General features: G+C 35.3%; 1 protein-coding gene across 1 annotated transcript; it reads right to left on the reverse strand.

Annotated features, from left to right (window-relative positions):
• Positions 1–71: 71 nt before the first annotated feature.
• On the reverse strand, positions 72–22,961 carry LOC110369680 (guanine nucleotide-binding protein subunit alpha homolog). Its single transcript, XM_021325179.3, has 3 exons — positions 22,246–22,961; positions 8,718–8,986; positions 72–3,907 (listed from the first exon to the last, which is right to left on the reverse strand). Exons 1-3 carry the CDS (start codon positions 22,744–22,746, stop codon positions 3,550–3,552), a joined length of 1,128 nt encoding a protein of 375 aa, XP_021180854.1. The 5' UTR covers positions 22,747–22,961; the 3' UTR covers positions 72–3,549.
• Between the last annotated feature and the right edge of the window lie 180 nt (positions 22,962–23,141).

The raw sequence follows: 23,141 nt of genomic DNA on the forward strand, positions 1-23,141 counted from the left end.
TTCCGATTTCCAGAGTAGTTTCCAGTTGCGAGCAAAACCGCGGCTGTGTTTAAAATAAAACGACGAAAATATTACATGCATGGTGTTTTATTACACTGTACAATAAATATTGGGCTGTATACAAAATATAGAGGAATTCCAAAAGATATTGTCAACACTCTAGCATACATTAACATGAGTGTAAATTGATTCCTAACATATTTTTATAATTCATAACATACATCTTACATCGACCAACTTAGGCTTTTTACCGATCATTTACCAATATACATGTTTCTATACGCCTAACGATATAAGTTCGCAGATATTTCGAGCGATACGTTTGGCACCCTATATTAAACTACCCCTGTTGTGTGGGACTTTCGTTATGCTTTTTTGGGAATTGAATAAAATATTATTTCTTGATCTTAACGGTAGATCTTACACATGTACGCGGGAACTTTCAAACGATATGGTTCATTGCATTTTTATAGAAATTTTATTTATTCACAATTCATTCTGAAGTAAAAAAAGTTGACGAAATTCATTGTGACATTATTATGTACAACTACAATTTTATTAAAGTTAATTCACATCATTAGAAAACAGCTGCACTATTAAAACTTGTAAAAAGCTAGAATACTGATATAAAAGTAAGTTATTTGAAAATTGATCTAAAAAGCTAAAGAAGGCAAGATTTGTTTTCTTTTCAAAACCATTCACATTTTGAGCTAGTTTTTAATAAGAAAAGTACATCATCATCATATTGGGGTCGGCTTCCAGTCCTATGGGATGCAGCTGAGTACGAATGTCTTAGGTGGAGCGACTGCCTGTCTTACCTCCTAAACCCAGTTACCTGAGCAACCCAAGTACCCCTTGGTAAAATTAGTTGTCAGACTTTCTGGCTTTGGACTACCCGTAAAGACTACCAAAGATGTTAAAGTGGCAGCTGGGACCTGACAATTTAGTGGCATAGTACTTTTAAACCATTTTAAATTTGAATACTTTCTTAATTGTTTCGTTTCAATTAATGAAGACGTCAAACCAATGCCCCGCACAACAGCTACAAACTAATTTATAAATCACACCTCGTTATTAATTTGAGACCCATTAACACTTATGGTGAATTTCAATAACATATCTACGAGTCTATTTGTTTACTAGACATTGGTTTCTGGTGACCAAAACGAAAGATAGATATGTTATTGAAATCCGTACTAATACATTTGCCAACATCGTTAAAAACGGTTCATCTTTGTGATTTATTTCGTTCACTACTGATTACAGATTCTTACATTAATTTGCATACAACCTTAAAAGCATTACTCTCATTTATCAAGTACGCAGTCGGGTAGAATGTACTAGAAAATATAAGAATCTGTAGTGCAACAGTTAAGATTATCATAAAGGCATGACTTCGTAAACTAGACAAGTAAAAGAATATAGGAAACGGTCGAAAATTCTACACAAATGTACAAATTACAATCATACTTTCATGTTGATTATTACGGTTGAAATTTAATGTATGTAGTAAAGAAACAATGCAAAAGTTTTCTTAGAAGTCAGGCCTTTAAAAATAACTTTATTTTTTTTTTACCAATTCTGAGCACCTGACAATTGTATACAGAGATTATCGTTTTCCCTTCGCGTCATATCTAGATGTTAGTCAACCTTTGGCATCAATAAAAAAGTTAATTGATAATAAACCAGTCTAGAATTCAAACGGCTAAATCTATGGATTCTAAAAAAATAGCACTGTTAACAGGATATGAATATATTTTATGTCAATTAAATATTCCCAATATAAATTTCATATAGATGCGTTCAAAAATTTGGAATCAATTTCACGCGGCAGTGTTGACATTATATTGTTAGGCATGTTTTTTTTTTCAGTGGCAACACTGTTTGCACCACACAATGGCACTACTAAATGCAAATTTATCACTGATATTGGAAATAGAATCCGCAATTCATTTCTAACCGATCAGACCATTATATTCACCGAAATCATTAAAACTAAAATACTAAGAAACGATATACATAGTAAAATTAAGAGGTATTTACACATTTAGCCTCAGTAAACCATCCATAAAAATGTACACATAATAAATAGATAACTTCTATCTAAAACTCTCACGTAAATAAACAATAGTTGTAGATGATCTCAAAATAAATATGCTAAAGCTTATATGACACTTACAACTAAATGAGTATAATTATTATGATCGAAAATTATGCGTTGTACTTAAAATTATAATTAAAATCAGATCATTCCCTCTCACGTACATATGCAAGTGCAGATAACGTTCACATTAAAATTATCAAAAAAGGTTGTTCACCTCTGTGCCCGCCTTATTTTGTATATATATGTTGTATATTGTACAAAATATTTATAATTAAGAATACGTGGTAGAAGCAATAGTGAGATTACACGTCTTTGCATTAAATTGTGCCAAGGGACGGAATACTCGTAAGATTAGAACGACCGACTAAAAAGGTACCAACATCAGCATATAAAAAAATTGAATGAAAAAATTTGAGCGTCATGTCAACCGTGTCAAACGTCAAAAAGCATGTTTGTTGCAAGAGACACATTTCGTTGCTGTTTACAGCCTAATACTTTTTACACTTTTAATCACAGATTATAAACGATTTCTCTAACAATGGTTATTTATATACATTTTTACTCCCGGGAGGGATTTATATAAAGTCTTCCCATCACAAAGGTGGGCCTTTGCTTCGTGGCACCCTATAAGAGCAATCTCATTGTAACTAGATCTAACGATACAGCGGCGATACGCCACTCGCTACGACTTGGCACTGCTCATTGCTACATTGACAAATAAACACTTGCGACAAGGGACTGACAACTGCACCAAATCATACATTAAACTAATTTACTAAATATTTTAATGATACATGTCGTGGCTACAAGCTGTGATACACTTCACGTGAATTTTGAGAAAACCGTACATAGTATACCTACGAAAGTAAATAAAGTTACATGGCATTTTCGTAGATTTCTTTCATTGGGTAAAATTGTCAGTCCTAACACAACCAAAACGTCGCAAGCGAATTAAAAGTGTAATAAATATATAAACAATCTATAATAATTTAGAAAAACTGCATTAGTGTAACCCCCTGGCTACCGTCCGCTCCTCTAAGTCTACGTTTACAATATCGCGCAGTTTGGTGCCCTCTCGCACACTGTCGCGTCATAACATCTCAATGATCATAACAATGTCCATCACGTGCAAAATCTAAATTTTTGGTCATAAATATACTGATATACAAATTTTATAATTACAATACGTTTACACTAAGGTACATAGTTTTACCAAATCCCATACATTTGGTAAATAAATACACGTCATAATATTACATTTATACAAAAACGCACTTAGACCGATAGGCCATCAACAAATCACAAAGTTTGTCTTTTCGAATGTGCTTTACACTATTATGCTGATAAAGCAAGTTTACAAGAACACTATCATGGAAAAATCACGAAATGAAATATTGCCAGCAGATATCACAATTGAACAATTCCGTGGTTAGCTGTCGGGTCGGTCACTGTAGCATGAGTGATTCTAGGTTACGATTGAGTATAGTGTCTTTGACCGAGTTGAAGACGACTTCGATGTTGTGCGTGTCGATAGCGGTGGTGAAGTGGTGGTACAGCGTGGTCTTGGGCTCTCTCCTGACGTTGGCGAACATGTTGAGCAGGAACATCTGCACGTCCCGGAGGTTGTGCGGATCGCCCGCGAACTGCGGGTAGAACCAGCGTATGTCGGTCTCCTTGCTCGCCACCTTGCGCGCGAGCAAGTCGGATTTGTTCAAGAACAAGATGATCGAGATACCTTTGAAGTTGACGTTGTTCACGATCGTGTCGAAGATATTTAGCGCCTCTTCAAGGCGGTTCGTTTTCCTGGAAACGAGATAAATATGTCATTATTATCAAATATTTTAAAGAGGAAAGTGAGTTTGTGACGTTGTAAGGGGTAATATCGGGATCTACTTAGGGCTGCCATTTCGAATTTCGCCAAACCCGGACAAATATTAAAAAAACCCGGACATTTGGCCTAAATCGCATTTTTTCCCCGGACGAGTCCGATTTTTTTTTAACAAAACAAGACCTAATTTTTTATATTACTATTACTACTATTATATACTTAAATTCAATGAGGTGCTTCCTTACATGAAAAGTCAAGGCCATATACATAGTCAGGGATATATTGAAAGATTATGACTTAATATTTCGAAGGTCATAAATAAGAAAGCTCATATGGAAACTAGGAGTTACCTTCTTGTTAGTAATAGGACTTTAAAACGGCACTTCCTTTATGATAGGTTAGACAAAAATGTTGAAAAATAAAAACCACCGTAAAGTGAAGTCGCCGCGAATGTAGCGAGCGCGAAAATTTTCGAGTTTTGGGTCACAAAAGCTTGTACCTACAATAAAAAAAATCCGCAAAGTGAAGAAACCGAGAGGGAAGCGAGCGCAACATTTTTTGAATATTGGGATATTAAAGTAGTTAAACGTAAAAAAAAGATAGTGGCAAGAAAGGAAGCCGCGAGCGAAGCGAGCGCGAAAATTTTTGAGTTTTGGGACACTTCGACTTCTGCAGTCTGTGTGTCTATTTGTAATTCAACTCGTAATAAAAATGTCCGGGTTTTCCCCGGACACTTCTTGAAACCCCGCCCGGACGTCCCCCGGACGGCCTCCAAACGAGGACAAATCCGGGGAAACCCGGAGGGATGGCAGCCCTAGATCTACTGAACCGATTTTATTAATTTGTTTACCAGGAGATAGTTCCCTTGGTACAAGTATTCACTCGAAAAACCTAGAAACAAAATTACCAGGAAGTATCAAATACACTAATTGAGTTACATACATTTTAGCTTTAATTAACCGCCTAAATTGATTTCCCAAATCATAACGATGTGGTATGATAAGTTTGTTGGTACAGCGATATCCTGGTTTTATCATATAATTGGGAACAGGCAATACGTAGCTTTAATCTAATAAGAGAAATGTTTATATGCTCAATTCAAATATACACATAAAACTTATTTATATATGTAACTTAAAAAAATATATATATTATTATAAGAGAAATTGATATTGGTTGATATTTTTTTCTTGGCCAGTCCATCATCACCTGTCAGGTCTTTTCCCAACTATGTTAGTTATGTCATCGTCCACTGTAACCGAAAGCTAGAGCATACTAGTGTTTAATATTACGATACCAAGTTAACGGGGCAAGACGATTGGTAAGACTGGTTGTCAGACTTTCAGGCGGCTGGTACGTAGACACGAGTTTTTTTTTTTATCAATCCTTATACATAGAAATAAAGAGTGTTACTTATCAGCTGTTGACAATACAATACTCGTCGTCCAATCATTACCGCACCACTAATAAATATGTAATGTCCGTTTTCAACATGTGTAATAATGCACATAATTGCATGTGCAATGACAATGATAGTGCATAATCACGGCCTTGATCTCACGAGGCGGATGTGGCACATATCGTGAGGAAAATCAATCGGATGATTATCACAAGACCATTCGTGCTAGTTATCAATTCGAAAGTGTATTAAAAGAAGACATTTAAAATTTTACTAGCGATCCGCTTCGGCTTCACACGGGATAACAGTATTTCCCCAATATTTAATGTATGTTATTATACATATAAACCTTCCTCTTTAATCACTCTACCTATTTAAAAAAAAACCGCATGAAAATCGGTTGCGTAGTTTTGAAGATTTAAACATACAAAAGGACACGAGGATTTAAGGGACACAGGGACAGAAAAAGCGACTTTGTTTTAATCTTTATACTATGTGCATTCAGATAAACAGTAGCCCATGTCCTTTCCCAAGTATACTACCGCCACCTCGTTATAAAACGTGGTTTTAAAAAGTACTAGGATAAGTGCTAGGTTTAGACGATTAACTTTGCTTCAGAATGGAAGTATAAACCTATTACTAAAGCCGATACTTTTTTTAAGACCACTTAAATCATAAAGTGAACCGCGAACATCAAAGGAATACATTTAGGTGAACCAAAGTTATGTTCAGCAAATATGTTACAGCTGCAATAAACTTTAATAAACACTAGCCGTTTTTCCGCGGTTTCACTCGTGACCCGTGGCAACTACTGCTCGTACCGGGATAATATATAGCCTATGTTACTAGGGAAGAATGCAGCATCTTAACAGTGAAATAATTTTTCAAATCGGTTCAGTAGTTTCGGAAGCCAACCCTAACATTTTTTTTTCCTTTATTTAACGTTAAAAAACAAATGTGTACAATATTAAGTTAAGAAAGCATTAAAAAACCAATCGGGTTTTATGATAATTATAATAATGTTGAAAAGGAGATGATGGTTCAGTATTTTCGGAGCCTTTAGGATACACACAAACAAAAAAATGTTTGCTCTTCATTATATTAGTAGACATTAGTATAGATAACTAGCTAAAGGTCGCGGTTTCGCTTGCATTCAAAATTTTCAAATTGAGTTTGTGATATCCCACGGGTTCCTTTTGGTATCGAAATAGAATTCTAAATTAACTTTAGTTATGATTAGTTTGTAGCAAACGTGGGTGTTGATAATCTCTAGAGATAGAGATATTTGTATTTTATATAGGCTTCTCTACCACATTGTTATACTACGAGCGTCAAACCATCTTTACGAGGAAATTAAGTTCTTTAAGCTTCTTTCAAAAGTTACACCCGCGTCCCGTGGGAACTACGTCGCGCCCAGCTACTGAAAACGCAGAAAAAGAAGCCCACAGCCTCCGATAAATGACGCATTGTTTTCTTTGTCAGTTTTTTTACTTCTGTCATAAGCAAAGAAAAAGATAGACGCATCTTCTCAAGTCCCAGAAGCTGATTCAATTACAAACCGACAAACATACATCAAAATATTTTTTTATGTATTAAAATATTGTTCAAATAATCACGCAAACGCGTAAAACCGCATTGCTCAGTGCGCGTGCGCCAAAAATTACAAACTTTTAGAAAAACACATCATTATATTATTTTATTGCCATCAAATGTTTACAATGTTAACACCAATATGGCCAGGACAAAAATAATTAAATGATAATTTATTTATAGGAACCACGTAATGCTTGTAATTTTATACTGATGTATTATGAATTAACTGTAGTAATCGGTGTTCAGATACATCGGAATGTGTGTCGGGAAATATAAAACATTGTATCAAAGGTATTTTTTTTTCAGTCTGTTTTTTTTTGTTCCCTGATTTAAATGTGGTACACTGATAGTACAGAAAAAGGGGAAGTCCGAGAAAGGGGAGAAAGTGTGGGAAGAAGTTCCGCGGGCGGAACCGCAAGGAACAGCCAGTTAAAAATATTCAAAAAAAGATCGATACACGCAAAATTATTCCGATATTCCTTTGTGATATACAAAGTGGGTTGTCTCAAACACGCAATCGGATTCGGGTCACTAGCAAATTGTAAATGTCTTTTTTCGACGAAACATGAGGTTAAACACCGTAACTAAGTAACGAAACATTTTATACGACTACCGACTGTGGCTTTCTCTATCCTAGACCGGGTTTAGCTTAGACACGAAACAGTTTTTGGATGATACACCATCTGCATAGCTTTTCCCCTAACATGTTGTATGTATGCAGCTTAGTACCAGTGTTTTAAATGGATAAACTGCTTATCTGAGATCCTCTTAATAAAGTCTTTGTATGTTGGGTACAATATATATAAAAAAAATGTTAAACCGAAAACCGCTAAAACTTGGAACAGAGCTTACCCTCTACGGAAAAAACATGTAATCATACTTCGTAAGGATATTCCATAATAATGTTATTTATCCTCAAGGATACAATCAAATCACGCCAGTAGCTCAAATATAAGGATATATGAAATCAATGTTGTCACAAGATGTTATTTTCTCGTCACAGCGAACACCCGCCGACTCCATTATGATTCATCATTAACGCGCAACTGTACTGACGTAATATTATATTTATTTACTCGTAGATAGGCAACGTTTCGCATGCAAGGAAATTACGACATAAAGTATTACGAGCATTAGATCATAGATAAGATTAAATCACTCCCGTATAGATTTTGTTTACCGCCTAATATACAGGTGTTAAGAAACAGATAGCGAGGAATTAAAAAAAAGTTGGCTTCGGGAAAATTTCATTCTTCCTGTAAGCAGTCTGTCTGGATGACGTGTATAACTAATCGCTCGCGCTAGAAAATAGCACTCGTTTTTTTGTTGTTTGCACACCCCCTCAGTTTTCGTACACGATAATTATTCTCGTACGTGTTTATATAATTAACCGCGTATGACTGAATTTATAGTACGACGGCGTGGGTGTAGCTTATACAATTTGAATATTAATTTCTTTACGACGGTAGTGCAATAAGCAAATTACCTTTCATTTCGGTTATTGCTTAATTAATGAATATGCATTGTTGGATATGTAACGATAAAACTAGCGTATATCCGATGCGGTTACCAAAGAGACCTGTCTATTACACAAGACACTTTTTTTTATTGTTTTTATCCATGTCTATTGGCATTGCAGTTGCTTTATTATCTCAAAGAAAAAGCTTTTATTAAAAAATATATTCCTATGACAACATTCATGCATTATACGTATCGAAAGCAAAAGTATTTCCTTCCATTTACTATAAAACAAAGGGGGTCTATAACACTAGGAGAAGTATCAATGAACATACCTGTCTTCTGACAAGACCTGGTCGAACTCTGAAGAAGACACGAGGAACAATATAGACGTGACGGAGTCGAAGCATTGCGTCCACTTCTGTCTCTGGGTCCTCTGCCCCCCAACGTCGACGAATACAAATGGCACATTGTTGATGTTGATAGTGCATTCCGTGATGCCTTTGGTGGCTTTCCGGCAGTGCAGGATGTCTTGGTGGGAGGGCACGTAGTCAGGTCTCGCGATGCGTTCTAGCTCGTCGAAGAAGTAGCTCACCGAATCGCTCTGGAATTGATAGAAGGAACGTGTTAATTCAGAGTATTCAATATAAGTATTCAATTGTCAGTGGATGCATGCGGGATGCCGATGAACGGGATGGTTTACGTTCGTAGGGGGACTGATATAAATTATGACGATGTGGTGTCAAATCAAAACTCAAAGCGGTTTCACCTGCTTTTTAAGGGAGCTACTCCCGTGTAGGATAAAAAAGTAGTCCATGTGTTTTGCATACAAATTATATCACTTCCAAGTTTCATCAAAATCCATTCGGTAGTTATTGCATGAGAAGAAACAAACATCTCATCATACATTAGTAGAAGGTATGTCTGTAATGTTATGATGTACTGAAGGTATAATGACAGTTATTTTCTTTCAATACAATTTCTATTTTATTTCATTTATTTACACTTTTATTCCTATTCTCCTTTCTCATACACGCTTATTTCTAAAGAAATTTCTTTCAGTATGAATTCTTTTTTCCTGGTGTGTTTCATTTTATTTTATTAGGAAATGGTGGGACCAATATTAGTTCTAGTTAAACAGTTCGCAATTTTCTTGAAACTAACTGTTTAAATTCTGATTATAAACTCGACTATTCTAGGCAGATGCAGTAAACACCAATACCAGATAGGAATAATATTTTCCTCATCACAAGCTTTCTTGGTACATTTTTTTCATATTTTTCGCAGAACATGTTTTTTTATTTAATTATCTTGTATGTGTAAACGGACGATGATCCTACTAGACGCCGTGAAACAATTGGTCTGCCACAATTTTCCGCACTTATGTAGAGTATTATTATTAACATTTATGTAAAGTAAATATTGAAAGCAGTTCTAAGACATCCTTAAATTTTAAGTGTTTCTATTTGATTGCTAGTGACTACACTAGCAATCAAATAGACTATAGACAACTAGAATATATACATACATATTTGCATTTTATAAAGTATGGCCCTACTTTACAAAACGTCCAAAACATCACGCTTTTTGTATGGCCTATTAAAATATTTAGAAGAAAGGCAAAAATAATACATTATCTGTGCTTATTACTGTTAGATACAGCCACGACGCCGCGGACACCGAAGTCTTATTAATAGGGTCCCGTTTTACGCGTAAGTAACCCTAAAAATGCCTAAAAAATCTGCACTTAAAAAAAGAAGGTAAACAAGAGCTCATAAAATAACGGTATTTACTTAACAGGTAGGTCATAGTAAGTCACGCCGACGATCCGCGTTAAATATAAACTTACACAATGAAACACGTGACACGACTATTGCGGAATTCACTAAAACTATTTAATTACAATGTCACAAATAGTGGCAGTTCCATATGTCATTAGAAATGGTTGACTTTCATTGTTTTACTCTAATTGTAAACGAGTTAATTTCGTTTTTAGTATCGAATTCAAGAGCCTAAAATACCGTCTAGTTGCAGAATTTAGGACATATTGCGATAAACAATAATGAATATATACCAATAAGAACAATCTACACTTACAGATACTGAGTGTTTGGTTGCTGGCGCTAATCTCAAGTTCTTAACTTCAAATTGTTTGGTACCTATTTTTATTACATTTTTATCCGGTTTCAAATCAAGCATACCTCTAATCAATTTAATGATTATTTTTCTAGCATCACATCAGCTAACAAAAACGCTGAGCAGACTACACTCTATAGAGTTCAAAGAGTACAAAAATAGGTAAACGGTTTACTTTTTTTGCAATAACACCAAAAGTAAGGCGTCATACAGCCAAGTAACAGTCAAAATCTAGATTACAATTCGGATACACGCACGCTACAAATGAATTGCGATTTTCCGTTTTTATTATAATCGTTTTATCCATTATCGATTGAATTCACCTTCACGGTAATAACTAGTGAGAGAAAGGCGATCGTACGAGCACCGAGCATTATGCAACACAAATTAAGTTCAAAGATGTTCTATTCAAAGTTATTTCCCGGAACTAAGTATTTATGTCGCAAAGAATGCAACATGACGTAAGGCTGGATAAAAAGCTGCCATAATTGCGTGGAATTATGTATGTGTGTCTATGATTAGGAGCTCGGTGGCCAGCTGCAAAAACTATTGAATTCGTACATATATAGTACGTACATTTAGCCGGATAGATTAATGTCATGCGAAATATTTATTTGAAACCAACGGTATGCAGTGGCTTCATAAAATCTCTGAAGCTGAAGGCGGCTTTATGCCACTGTGACATCGTGGGACTTTGTGCCTTATTGCCAAAGCTGGTTCTTTGCGTCAGTAAGGCACGCACGCTGCAGTGTAAACCCAGCTTTAGCATACACCGCAAACGACCGCATTGCGACGCAAGAATCCGTACAGATCTGTGCAATACAATTTACGTGAATATTTAGCAAAAAACGTAGCCAGACTAACCGGAAAGACGACGCAAGTAATACGATAGCACTTAAACTGCGTAATTAATATACGGTAATTTTCTTAAAGAAGCCTCACAAAATGTGAACACAGGATATCCTTGTTGGCGGACTAACAATTTTAAAGATAGATTAAATTTGACTAAGCCCCCGTCGTCTGGCAACTTTGGACGACATAGAACCGCTTTTAAATAAGACCAGTTACATTCCTGATGAAATTAAAAAAGTATTGATGTTTTATAAGATATCGAGTCTGAGAAAAAATGCAGAGAACCAAAGCTAATGCGACATTTTCCGTGATTTTCCACTTTAATGCCGATATACAACAACAAATCCAATAACACGCTTCACTTTGTTGTTATTGCAACTGAAATTACTTTCAGATCTAGACACACGGCAGTGTGTCCGCCAAGTTCGAGCAAAAAAGGCGACACACCGGCCGTGGGTTATATTACACGAACCATTTCGGGCCAAATTCGACCCCCCTGTAACTCAAAATCTATTTTATTTACGCATATCAAATTTCTAGTATCTGTTGAGACCCCCTCACTTATCTAAAATACAAAATTTCATTAATATACCTATTGTAGGTCTTGAGATATTGACGTCAGAAAATCGCTATTTTTACTATACACTGATTCACTGATTCACTTATTCACTTATTCACTTATTCACTGACTCACTCATCAAAAACCTAGACCACTTCCAATGGTCGTATTGACTTGAAATTTGGCATGGAGGTAGGTCTTTATGTCAAGGTAAAGGGAAAAATCTGAAAATGGCCAAGTGTGAGTCGGTTTCAAAATAATGAAGGTGTTTTATACCCGGTGTAAATTTATACCCCTAAGGAACTAAAACGAACTAAATTTATCTATATTTATATAATATATCTTCGAATGGTACAAAGGTTTGTATTTAGTCAAAGTAAAGTAAAAATCTGAAAACGGCCAAGTGTGAATTACTTTCGAAAATAACGAATGTGTAACTTTGATCCACGAACATAATATATGATAACATGTCATGTCAGTCAGTTGGTAAATCTAGTCATACTTAATCTAGTTCATTTCTTTGTAAGAAACATAGTGCATATTAAAAAATCTAAAAGATAGTATAAATGAGACATTTCTTTAACTAACTTCATCATAAGAAAAAATAAAATAAACAACCTTACAAAAATAAATGAAATCCCACCCAAAACAAAATGTGAAAGACTGCCAAGTTCGATAATATGGGAATGCTTCGCCTATAAAAGAAGTGAGATCTGAATAAGTACCAAGTTCCATACACATACCTCAGTTAAAAATAGTTACTTTTTAATGATGATTACTTGGCAAGTTTTAATAGAAAATTAAATACTTGATTCATTGCGTTTAGTAGGTTTATAACAAGGTGTATGAAAACTTGCCAAGTAACATCATTAAAAAGTAACTATTTTTAACTGAGGTATGTGTATGGAACTTGGTACTTATTCAGATCTCACTTCTTTTATAGGCGAAGCATTCCCATATTATCGAACTTGGCAGTCTTTCACATTTTTGTTTTGGGTGGTTATTAGTTAACAGTTTCCAAAACGCTTGAGGATGGTCGCTCAAATGCACATTTATAGATATTTTTCGATTAGAGCAAAAAAACAGGTCACTGACCCATTTTTTAGGAAATCATAAATGAAACAAAATTGTATGATGAAATTAAGTTATGAAAAATTCCCACTGACCAGAGCTAATGCCAGTATACTAAAATACATTCATCAAAATCTAGTAGGTACTACATATAAAGGACCTTATCCAGGTCTCACGCTCAATCGGTACAATGACAGCAGCGTACAATGAATAAGCAATTGAGACATTTCGACGCTGACCGCCATGGCGCCAGGATATCATTCCCACTCAATATAAAACACAAAACTTTTCAAAAGTTTTCTCTCACAGGAAAACCTAAAATTCCCAATAATAGAACGCTGCACCAAAATTCTACATGTGGGATTAATAACCTAGGAATACTACTCGATCTAGTTCTAAAACTGTTTAATTTCACCTGCGCAAGCTCAATACATCACTGCTAAAACATCACACATCTTACGGTGCAGAATTGTAAATATGTACCTGGTGCCGGCGAACCGATGGAAACTTATTCTACGATAAGCGTGTCGGGTCAGTTTGCCATGAATGAAACTGTTTATGGTCAACGACACGTAACAAAGAGCACAATATTCTACCTCAGATATGACGATAGGAAGTCGTAAAGTTACGAGCAAAATGTATTTTTTTCTCTCTCGTTGGCACAAGTGCAAAGCTTGCTCTTGTTTATTATACAAATAACTTGCTCGAGAATTAATGGATTAGAGGAAATGCTTGTGGTTATTGAAAGTTCGGTGGAGCTGGTGCACGTAACATTAACATTCTAGAACATTTTTAATCAGACACAAATGAATCAGCCGGCGCTTGAATAACCCACATGTGACTATTTACATATGACGCGCTTCCATGTTTTTGCAGCTCAAATTGTTTTTACTAAAACAAAGGTCGGATCAAATAACAAATCTGTTGGTACATTAAATGCAATAGGTTTTTATAATGTTAATATCAAATTACAACTTGATCTTTAAGTTATATTAACTAGTCAGACCGTGATGTCACTTTTCAATCAAGTATGTACTTGAAATTAATTGCTATGAGCTGGTGAGACCGCTTATTGTAAAACGTAATAAGAGAAAAACATATATCGAAATACTCAATAGTAATAGATAGATCAAAAAATTAAAAGCCCTAGATGATGAAAAAAACCCTGAGATACAAGACCGCAGAAAAATAACCAAAAGTATGTTGTTAACGAAACGGGAACAGTTAATAGTGTTTATTAGTCCGAGGCTATTATGGTGTGAACAGAAACCGATAATTAAACCCTTCGTACAAAGGTTTTACTATTTCACACCATAGAGAACGTACAAAAAGGAACCACGCTTGAAACCAATGCACTGCTTTATCAAGATAATGGCTTCAATGTAAATGAAATCACATTATCGCATCTGATTATGAAAATACTTGTTGGCAAATAGTTTTACTACGCTTCGCATGCTGGCCACTGATTCATTGGATGTTGTGAAAAAAAAAAAACAAATAAAAAGTGTATGACGTCTGCGCTATGCTCCGTGTGTCAGAGTCAGCATCAATAGCTTTTTTACAATCACAGATGTGCTGTGAATCACATTTTAAAGCCCTGTTCAAATTAGGCATATCAAGTAATAAAAACGAACTATTGTCTAAATGACTAATAAGGAAGTAAATACCACTTCCTGAGGTATTTCCTAAAACTACTTCGTTTTTTCGTCAGATACAGGAAAATAAATATAAAGGGTTATTTTGGCCAGACTGGTTCTAATTGCAAATGCACTGCAGCTTTCAATTAATTTAAATACCTATATCTAAACGCAGTTTTTTTTAAAGAACATTAGATGGATCATGGATGGATATAGAGGAAATGGACGACCAAAGCAACGATGGATGGATTGTGTGAATCAATATAGCTAGAAAAAATGTTAAGTGTAAGATGACAGCAGATAGAAGAGTTTAGAAGAAGAAAACATGTATCGCCGACCCCCAAATAAAATGGGTTAAGGGCAGGAGGACGATTAATGTTAGTAAAAAAGTAATGGTCAGTTTATGGCTTAATTTTATTCTAGACATTTTCCAACTTGGCACTAAGGATGCAAATACTTATAAATATCATCGCGCTAATAGAAATTGCTCAGGAATACCTATACCCGTTAGAAAAGAATGCATGACATTATAGACGATTGTATAACCACTCATTATAACTTATTTCCCATGATGAAAAGAAATTATAAACTTGACGTATAAAACATAAACAGTCAATGTTATGAGAAAAAGAATAATTGTATCAGCTGACTGTTATATTGCACCAACGATTCGATTTCCATCCATCATTTAATCATGGACGTATTAGCCACATGTGTTGAGCTAAATAATTGTTTTAACCTTTATCCTTTGGCCAGTACTTGGTACAAGAATTCTGACAATTACAAATATTTAAGAATAATCAGAAGATTTTTATGTTAATGTTTCATATCCTATGAGTATCGGCCTCAAGCCATCTTCCACGGATCAGCACTCTTGAAAACAAGCTACCATAGGTAATAACTTAAATAAATACGGCTTTGTAGAGCCGTATCAATGATGATTTAGAAACAGCAGAAAAGCCGGCAATATCCAAAAGTGGCCACATGCGGTCACTTTAGAATCGCATCAATCACACAGCTAAATACAAGAGCAGACACATTAACGAAGTCGTTTCAATCATCGTAAACGATCAAGAAGTCTCAAAGACTATAGAAAATACGATCGGCAAGAACCATGCTATTTCCTTGTTACGACAAGAGCTTTAAATGAGTAAGCAGCTTAATTCTAACTTCCTTTTTCTTCTGGCTTAATTACTAGGCATGCCGTAGGGATTAGCAAGACGAAACGAGAACACTACCAGACTTCATTAAAACAAAACCTTCTTGAAAACTGTGTTAAAACATCAGACGGCGTTATCCTGAACTAGAAAAAAGAATCCACAGTATCCAGTACCACATACAAATAATGAAGCACATAGAAGTTCCAGAACACCGAGATCAAATTGGAAGCAATACTAGAAATGCATATAGTGCTAAGCAAACTAAGTAGCACTAAGAAAATCTGAGTAGTTAGTCAAAGTTTTCGCAATATGCGACACGAACACTTTATGGTAGGTGTAGAGGAATGTAGGCCACCGAGCGATGCGTCGTTACGCTGTGAATGCGAAAATGACGCCAATGACAGGGAAAGCACAACCAGGATGTAATGCTTAGTATTACTTAATTATTGTTTAAACTATTCTTATTTATTTATGGATTCACGGTACGTTAAGAATAAAGGGGTGAGACGAATGAAAGTGGCAATGCTAATTGGTTTAGCTGTAATGTTAAAGTTATTGTTTCGCTACTGCCGGGTTACGAAGTTCGTTTGGAACATGCAACTAAGTAATGTAGAGTTATAGACCTAAGACCTATTTTGAATTTGACCAAAAAAGACGCCGTTTTAATTTAAGGGTAGCAACAGCTAAGCTGAAACTCGTATTCACGTCAGAAAATGGCACATTTACAACAAAAGCCATAACCTGTAGTGGTCAATATAACATTTATTGCATAACCAGTGTTTTAACAAATGTTACTCTGACAACTGCACTTTGAACAGTTCAACAAGGCCATACATAACACGACTGGCGTGGCTATTTCCATCAAACAATTTAATCTGTAGCAAAATCGCTGTTCACTACCGGACACAGAACTTTATTTTTCAATATATATTCTTCTTACTACCACCAGAAATATGTAGCAAAGCACCCCCATACTCAAAAAGGGAGTTGGGGAAGAACAAAATATTTTTGAGTTTTAGGTCAAAGATCGGGAGCATTAAATAAGACCCTCAAATCTGCGAATTTATCAAAACAAAAGCTAACAATAAGGAATTAAGCTTACCCTAAATCTGTGGATCATGGAGATATTGGCTCACAATATCCGCATTGAAAAAGCGAAAGTAAATCGAGACTTCGCCAATCGATTCCAAGAATTGGCGTGATAATGAGCAGTTAGGAATTAGGTCACGCTCCTAGTGAACTAAGGACGAATTTAATTATTTTCTATTATCTAGTCCCAGAGCGGTAGTTTGAACTTTTTCTAGACCAACGATCGGGGGCGTGGTGTAAATTTTTACACAAGAACGGAAAATATTCGTGAGTTTCGTGACCTAGTGATCCAAAATGGTTAGGTTTTTATATATTATAATTAGGAACTCCTTAAAGAATCTATTAGGAACGGTAGTGTTGTATTTTATTTGATCTAACTAGCTTTTATATTTTTGCGTTTCGGGTATTAAAGGAATCCGGATCATTCAGAGGGGTATACGAAGGGGTATGCCCTTCGTGCGACTCTGAATGATCGCCACCGTAGTCAGATAAAGGTCATTAAATCGATAAACAAGTTCCTGATAACAAAATGGACCTAAATTAGCAGTAAATTCTAAATCGAGCAATTACCTCAGCACCTTATCTGATGCAGCGAATATCCGACGAATATTATATAGATCCTTAAAACAATAATTTCAATGAAAGAGTATTATAGATTAGTTGGAACGTATGAGAACACCTAAAGCGTTGCCACAGAACGTATGATGACGTAACTAAGTGACTAATCAAATGAGATAAGGAATGCAATTACAATTATTTTATATACGCCCGACCCCAGTCTATCTATAAAGGAATAAATTCGTGTCTTCAAATGGTGAAGTGAGATGTTTGTTATATCGAGTAATATTATTTTTATGGCATAATTAGGTTTAGAAGTTCGCTGTTAATTGTTGTGGTAAATGCATTTTACACTAGTATATTATAATCTTCACTTCTAAATAAAAGCTGGACACATGTTTTTATTTGTCTAATACACATTGCACAATAAAATGTCATACATTTTGTAGGTAGAAGTAAGTACTCTTTCTTTGGAGCGCTAGATTAGTATTTAAGCAGCCTAAATAAAGGGAAACTGGTCAAATTATAATATCAAATGACCAGTGTAAATGGTCGCGCGACTGTGTACAGCAGGTGCGAAAATGCTGTCTCGAGTTCATTAACCTGCTAACTCAGTACAATAGGGATTAATTTCGAAAGGGCCTTACGAACGGCTTAACACCACAACGCACGGTGAAATTTCATTGAAGAAGCCCGTTCAGGAGTAGTGTTGCAAAAAAACCGTTCTTTTCTAGTGTGAAAAAAAGCCTCGAAAAAAAAACAGATAAAAAACTGTTTTTTTTCTGGGCCTTGTTTTTTTCAAGAGTATAATAACTCTAAAATTGTTAGGGCATTTACCGTTAAAGATTAATACTTAAGGTAACATAATAGAGTCTTAGGTTTATTCTTGAATCTACGGTACTTTTCTGATAAAACAGAACCAAATTTCATGAAAATATTGGCAACATTCATTGATATTAACCCAACGAAAGGGAAATTTTGAAAATTGAACTAAAAAGTAGGCTAGAAAAAAAACCAAATTTAGAAAAAAAACAACGACGCAAAGTTTTTTTTCATGTTTTTTTTTCAATAAAGTGAAAAAAAAAACAAATCGTTTTTTTTTCATTTTACATCACTATTCAGAAGTACATAGCCAGGTATTAGAAATAGAAAAATATTTATTTTGGAAGATCTGAGAATAAAATCAAAACCGGCCAAGTGCGGTTACCATTATGTATAAAACGCCCCCCAGAATATTTATTTAATTCTAGTTTTCAGTATTTGTTGTTATAGCGGCAACAGAAATACATCATCTGTGAAAATTTCAACTTTCTAACTAGGTTCATGCGATACAGCCTGGTCAATAGGGTCAATAGGGTCCCGTTTTACCCTTTGGGTACGGAACCCTAAAAAGTAGGTACCTATTGACTTTTCATCCTCTCGGTTGGCTTATTTAACCTTTTTGAAGCTGCTGAGGTGACATTATAACACAAGATAATCTGTGGCAGATTCGCAAGAATGTCCGTGAAGCCGGAATTTCGCGGTAAACTTGTTCGCCGATATTTCATACTTCCGCAGGTCAGGTACTCCGGATGTAATCTTTTGTGCGCTTTATGACGCTTTATTCTGCTTTTACGATCTTCAAGATATTCAGTTTATCAAAAAACCACTAAACATGTTTTATGGGTCAAATACGATGTAATAAAATCGCCTCGCAAACCATAAAAAAAAATCATGAGCATCAACTAAAATGATATGGTGCATATTATGATGAAAATTATTGTAAATGCTTAAGCACATCATCGATATCTTTGTACGTGATTTAAACAAAATTAACACCGAGTATCATAGCCTACGTGCATCAAAAATCCATTCATAACTTCATTTCATCATAAAATACAGCACCGTTCTCTAAAAGCAAATCGTTTCTAACAGCGGACTAAACCCTTATTAGTCGCAATCTTTGACCACGCTAACTTTCATGGTGCCACAACTAAAACCTGCTTTTAATATACCTAAGGGCATAAATCGATTCCGGAGCGAATGCCGAAAGACAAAAAATGGAACAGCCAAACTGGTTTGGCAACGAAATTACATTAATTGAGTGACAGGTTATCTCCATAATTCACGAGAGCCGACCCCTTGGACTGAGACGGACAAAATGCATTTTATTTACGCCTCTACTATTATTGCGGTCTTAAATATGTGTGGAAATGGTCCTTTTTGCCATATAGTAGGGCATAGATTGTCTGCAGACCAAACAGTCGGCCGACTACTATCAGCCCAGTCGTTGGAATTGTTTTTTTTAGAAAATCAATGTTGTTACCTGTGTGTACATTCATTTTCATACTGATTTATGAGCCCAAACCAACTATCGGCCGGCAAAAAATTTGCAGTGTGCGCGTATTCTTACATCTACTTATTACTACTACTTTAGGAGTTATTTAAGAAGAAATAGTCGACGAGACACTGGACTTAACCTGGTGCAACTGAATCGTAGGCTGTTTAAAAAGTCCTTAATTATAAAATAAAAATCAAACTATAACTAAATACACTTGTCAACAAATATAACTGCCCACTGGCCGTATTTGTTGATAATTAAATAAACAAATATATTAGAAAGACTATTATTTAATTCTTTGTTGCCATTGCTACAACATAATACAATCAAAAACAACAATGATGATTCAGAGACAAGTTACTTAAAAGGAGGTAACAATAAAATAAAGCAACAAAGTATTTATACTGGCAAGAATTTACCGCAGCCACCTAAATATGTGAGTACAGCAAAACAGGTTTTTAGTACCTAATTAGGGTCATAAAATTAATTCACTTATCAGTAAGTGAATTGTGGAGAAATAAAACCGGTAACTACATATATCGACTGTTGAACAGTATGTTGAGACGCATGTGGTTATTATGAATCCTGTCTAATATCTACTGTACTGTATGTCTGTTTGTAAATGTTTTCACCATGAAACATCTGATGAAAATATTGCTCATTGGCCTATCGTTTTCTCAGCCATGTTGGGATCGGCTACCAGTCTCACCAATAGTATTTTCGTCCTTAAATAATATATATGTATATTTTTAATTTCCTCAGAATACAATTTAATCAGCAGGAGATATCTAGTAAATATTTTTAATCCCTTAGGATTGTTTAATGTTGAGAACTAAACACAGTTCTAGTTCTGATTACTGAACCTACAAAGAGCAGAAACATAGAATAAATATTCATAATCTGTCTATTTGTATGCTGCTTAGCTTGAAGTCATGCCTTTATTATGCAAAGTAAGCAAAACAGTCAAATGTGGTGTCGGTGAATCATTGTCAAGATTAATGAGTGTGTAGGCATTGCATCATTGTGGGAAAACAAAGAAACAATATTACTTTTTAAATTACTATTAAATATAATAAAACTTAATCCTTCTCTGCGTGAGAGGAGGCCTGTGCCCAGCAGTGGGACTATAAAAAGTTTGATGATGATAATGAAATTATTATTAACAGGGAAAATGGGAAACAATGAGCATTTAAAATTACATTCTACATTTTACCCGACTTTCAAGAATAAATGTAATGGAATGCAGTGGTTTACTAATAGGGTTGGAACCCCTCTCAATTCTAGGTATTTGTGAAAAGTTTGGGGCCCTTTGCAGTTCGTTTATGTTAGCAGTACATAATTGTCAGATAATTGTACATGAGTAATGCTTTTATCTAAGAATGTGAATATTGATTAGCAATCCACAATTACCTGCATTATCTCAAAGCACTAACCTAACAACTGATACAAAGCAGGTATAATAGTAATTAGACTCCTTAACGTGTGACCTACTTCTCCAAAGAAAAATATAAAAAAAACTCAAAAGCAAAAACCGGTTCCAGATAAACAGAATGGAACATTAACATATTATGTGGTTGCATGTTACATACAGGTGTAAGCCCATGAATAAACATACAAATTGCAAACATTATGATACTAAGTAATTGATATTCCCAATGCGTCACTACACTGATGCCAAAGTTGAGCGGCACATTGTTGCTACGGAATGTCTCATTTCACTTTTCTTGTTTTGTTTTCATGGTATTTTATTCCTCAAAGTGATTTAAAATCTCTTCTAATTTAAACTTGAAAATTACAAAGAAATAAGCAGCCAAGCTTGTTTTATGTTCAGCAAAAAATCGCAAGCCGAAAAAATCTAAAACCTGTATTAAAATCTAAGAAATCAGATAAGAAATAAATTGGCAACGGCAAACATAAACAAAGTTTGCAAGACACAAAAAGATTTATCACAAAAACAAGGAAAACACTTAGCGCTGAGAAGGAGTACAGATGTGTAACGATTTCCTGTAATACAACCTACTTTGAAAGAATTTGTTAAAATAGTACAGGCAGTTGAGAAAAATACCTGTGCCTTTTATACAACAAAGGCTGAATGTTGAATGATTCAACACTCCTTAGCCTTTGATTGAATGGATTGTATTAAAAAATCTGGCACAGAGTAATGAAAAAATTCCATTCCAAACATACCTTACTATAATATCAATGTCCATTAATACTTTAATTTAAAGGAAAAATTGAGTACTAATATAAACAAACAAGAACTATGTTAGCTCACACCTAAAATTGTTAATAAATTAGTAACCTACTAATGTGTGTTTAGCAAAAAGTGATAAAACACCACATGAAATGAACAGACCTGTGAATTAATTATTAGGGATACTTAAATAAACATTGGTCAACAACAGAAATCCCCAGAGAACACACAAAGACACTTGTGCCATTGTTTACTTGCCAAACAAAACAAGGAACATTGTAACTCACCAATTGAAATTCTCTCCGCCTGTCGTAGGCCCTTTTTATGGCTCTGTCCAACCACAGGCTGTGTATGTGTGGCGCGTAGTGCACGAACAGCCGGCTGTCGAGCGACGAGGTGCTGTTGAAGTGCAGCGCTTGCTGCCCGATGTCCAGGTTCCTCGGATTCTCCCACGGGATCGCCAGCTTGTCCCGCGCGTCCACCAGCACCTGTATCCCCTTCACTATGTTCTGGTATATGACATGCTGGTACTCGCGCACCAGTTCCGGCTCAAACTTCACTTTGTGTATTATCCTCATCTGTTTCAGGAATGTTGACTTTCCGCTTTCACCCGCACCGAGCAGCAATAGTTTTACTTGTCGTCGCAGTGTCTGCTTCTCCTTCTCTAATATTCTATCTATTTCCTTGCTCCTGTATCGCTGCTCTATCTCCTCGGGCGATAGTTTTAGGCGCAACCAACACGTAAGTGCCTCCGTACAACAGGTACATGACCACAAATCGTTGGCCATTTTGCATGATTATCAACGCCCATAGAATAGAAAGAAACTGAGCAAAGTATGTTACACTATATTTATAGGTTCATTCAACACACATTTTCGCAATAGCACAACGTACACATTATTTAACGACAATACATAATAAATTAAAGCATAAATCCGGAATTCAGAAATACACACGCATGATTCTACCCCTCCCAAACTCATTGAGAAATGAAAAACCGTGGAAAAACCACAGATAGCAAAACGCAAACTGCTGTCCTGTCAGTATCTCTCTCTGTTCCACGGTGAAATTCCGAAGGTGTGAACAAGAATTATTTATGAAACCTGTTACAAAAAACCACTAAATATAGAGTAACTTTGACTATAAAAAATACTTGGAATTTAGACCTATATGACCTACACCA

This window comes from Helicoverpa armigera, chromosome 9 (assembly GCF_030705265.1).
Source record: "Helicoverpa armigera isolate CAAS_96S chromosome 9, ASM3070526v1, whole genome shotgun sequence".
In the NCBI taxonomy this organism is placed as follows: Eukaryota; Metazoa; Arthropoda; class Insecta; order Lepidoptera; family Noctuidae; genus Helicoverpa; species Helicoverpa armigera.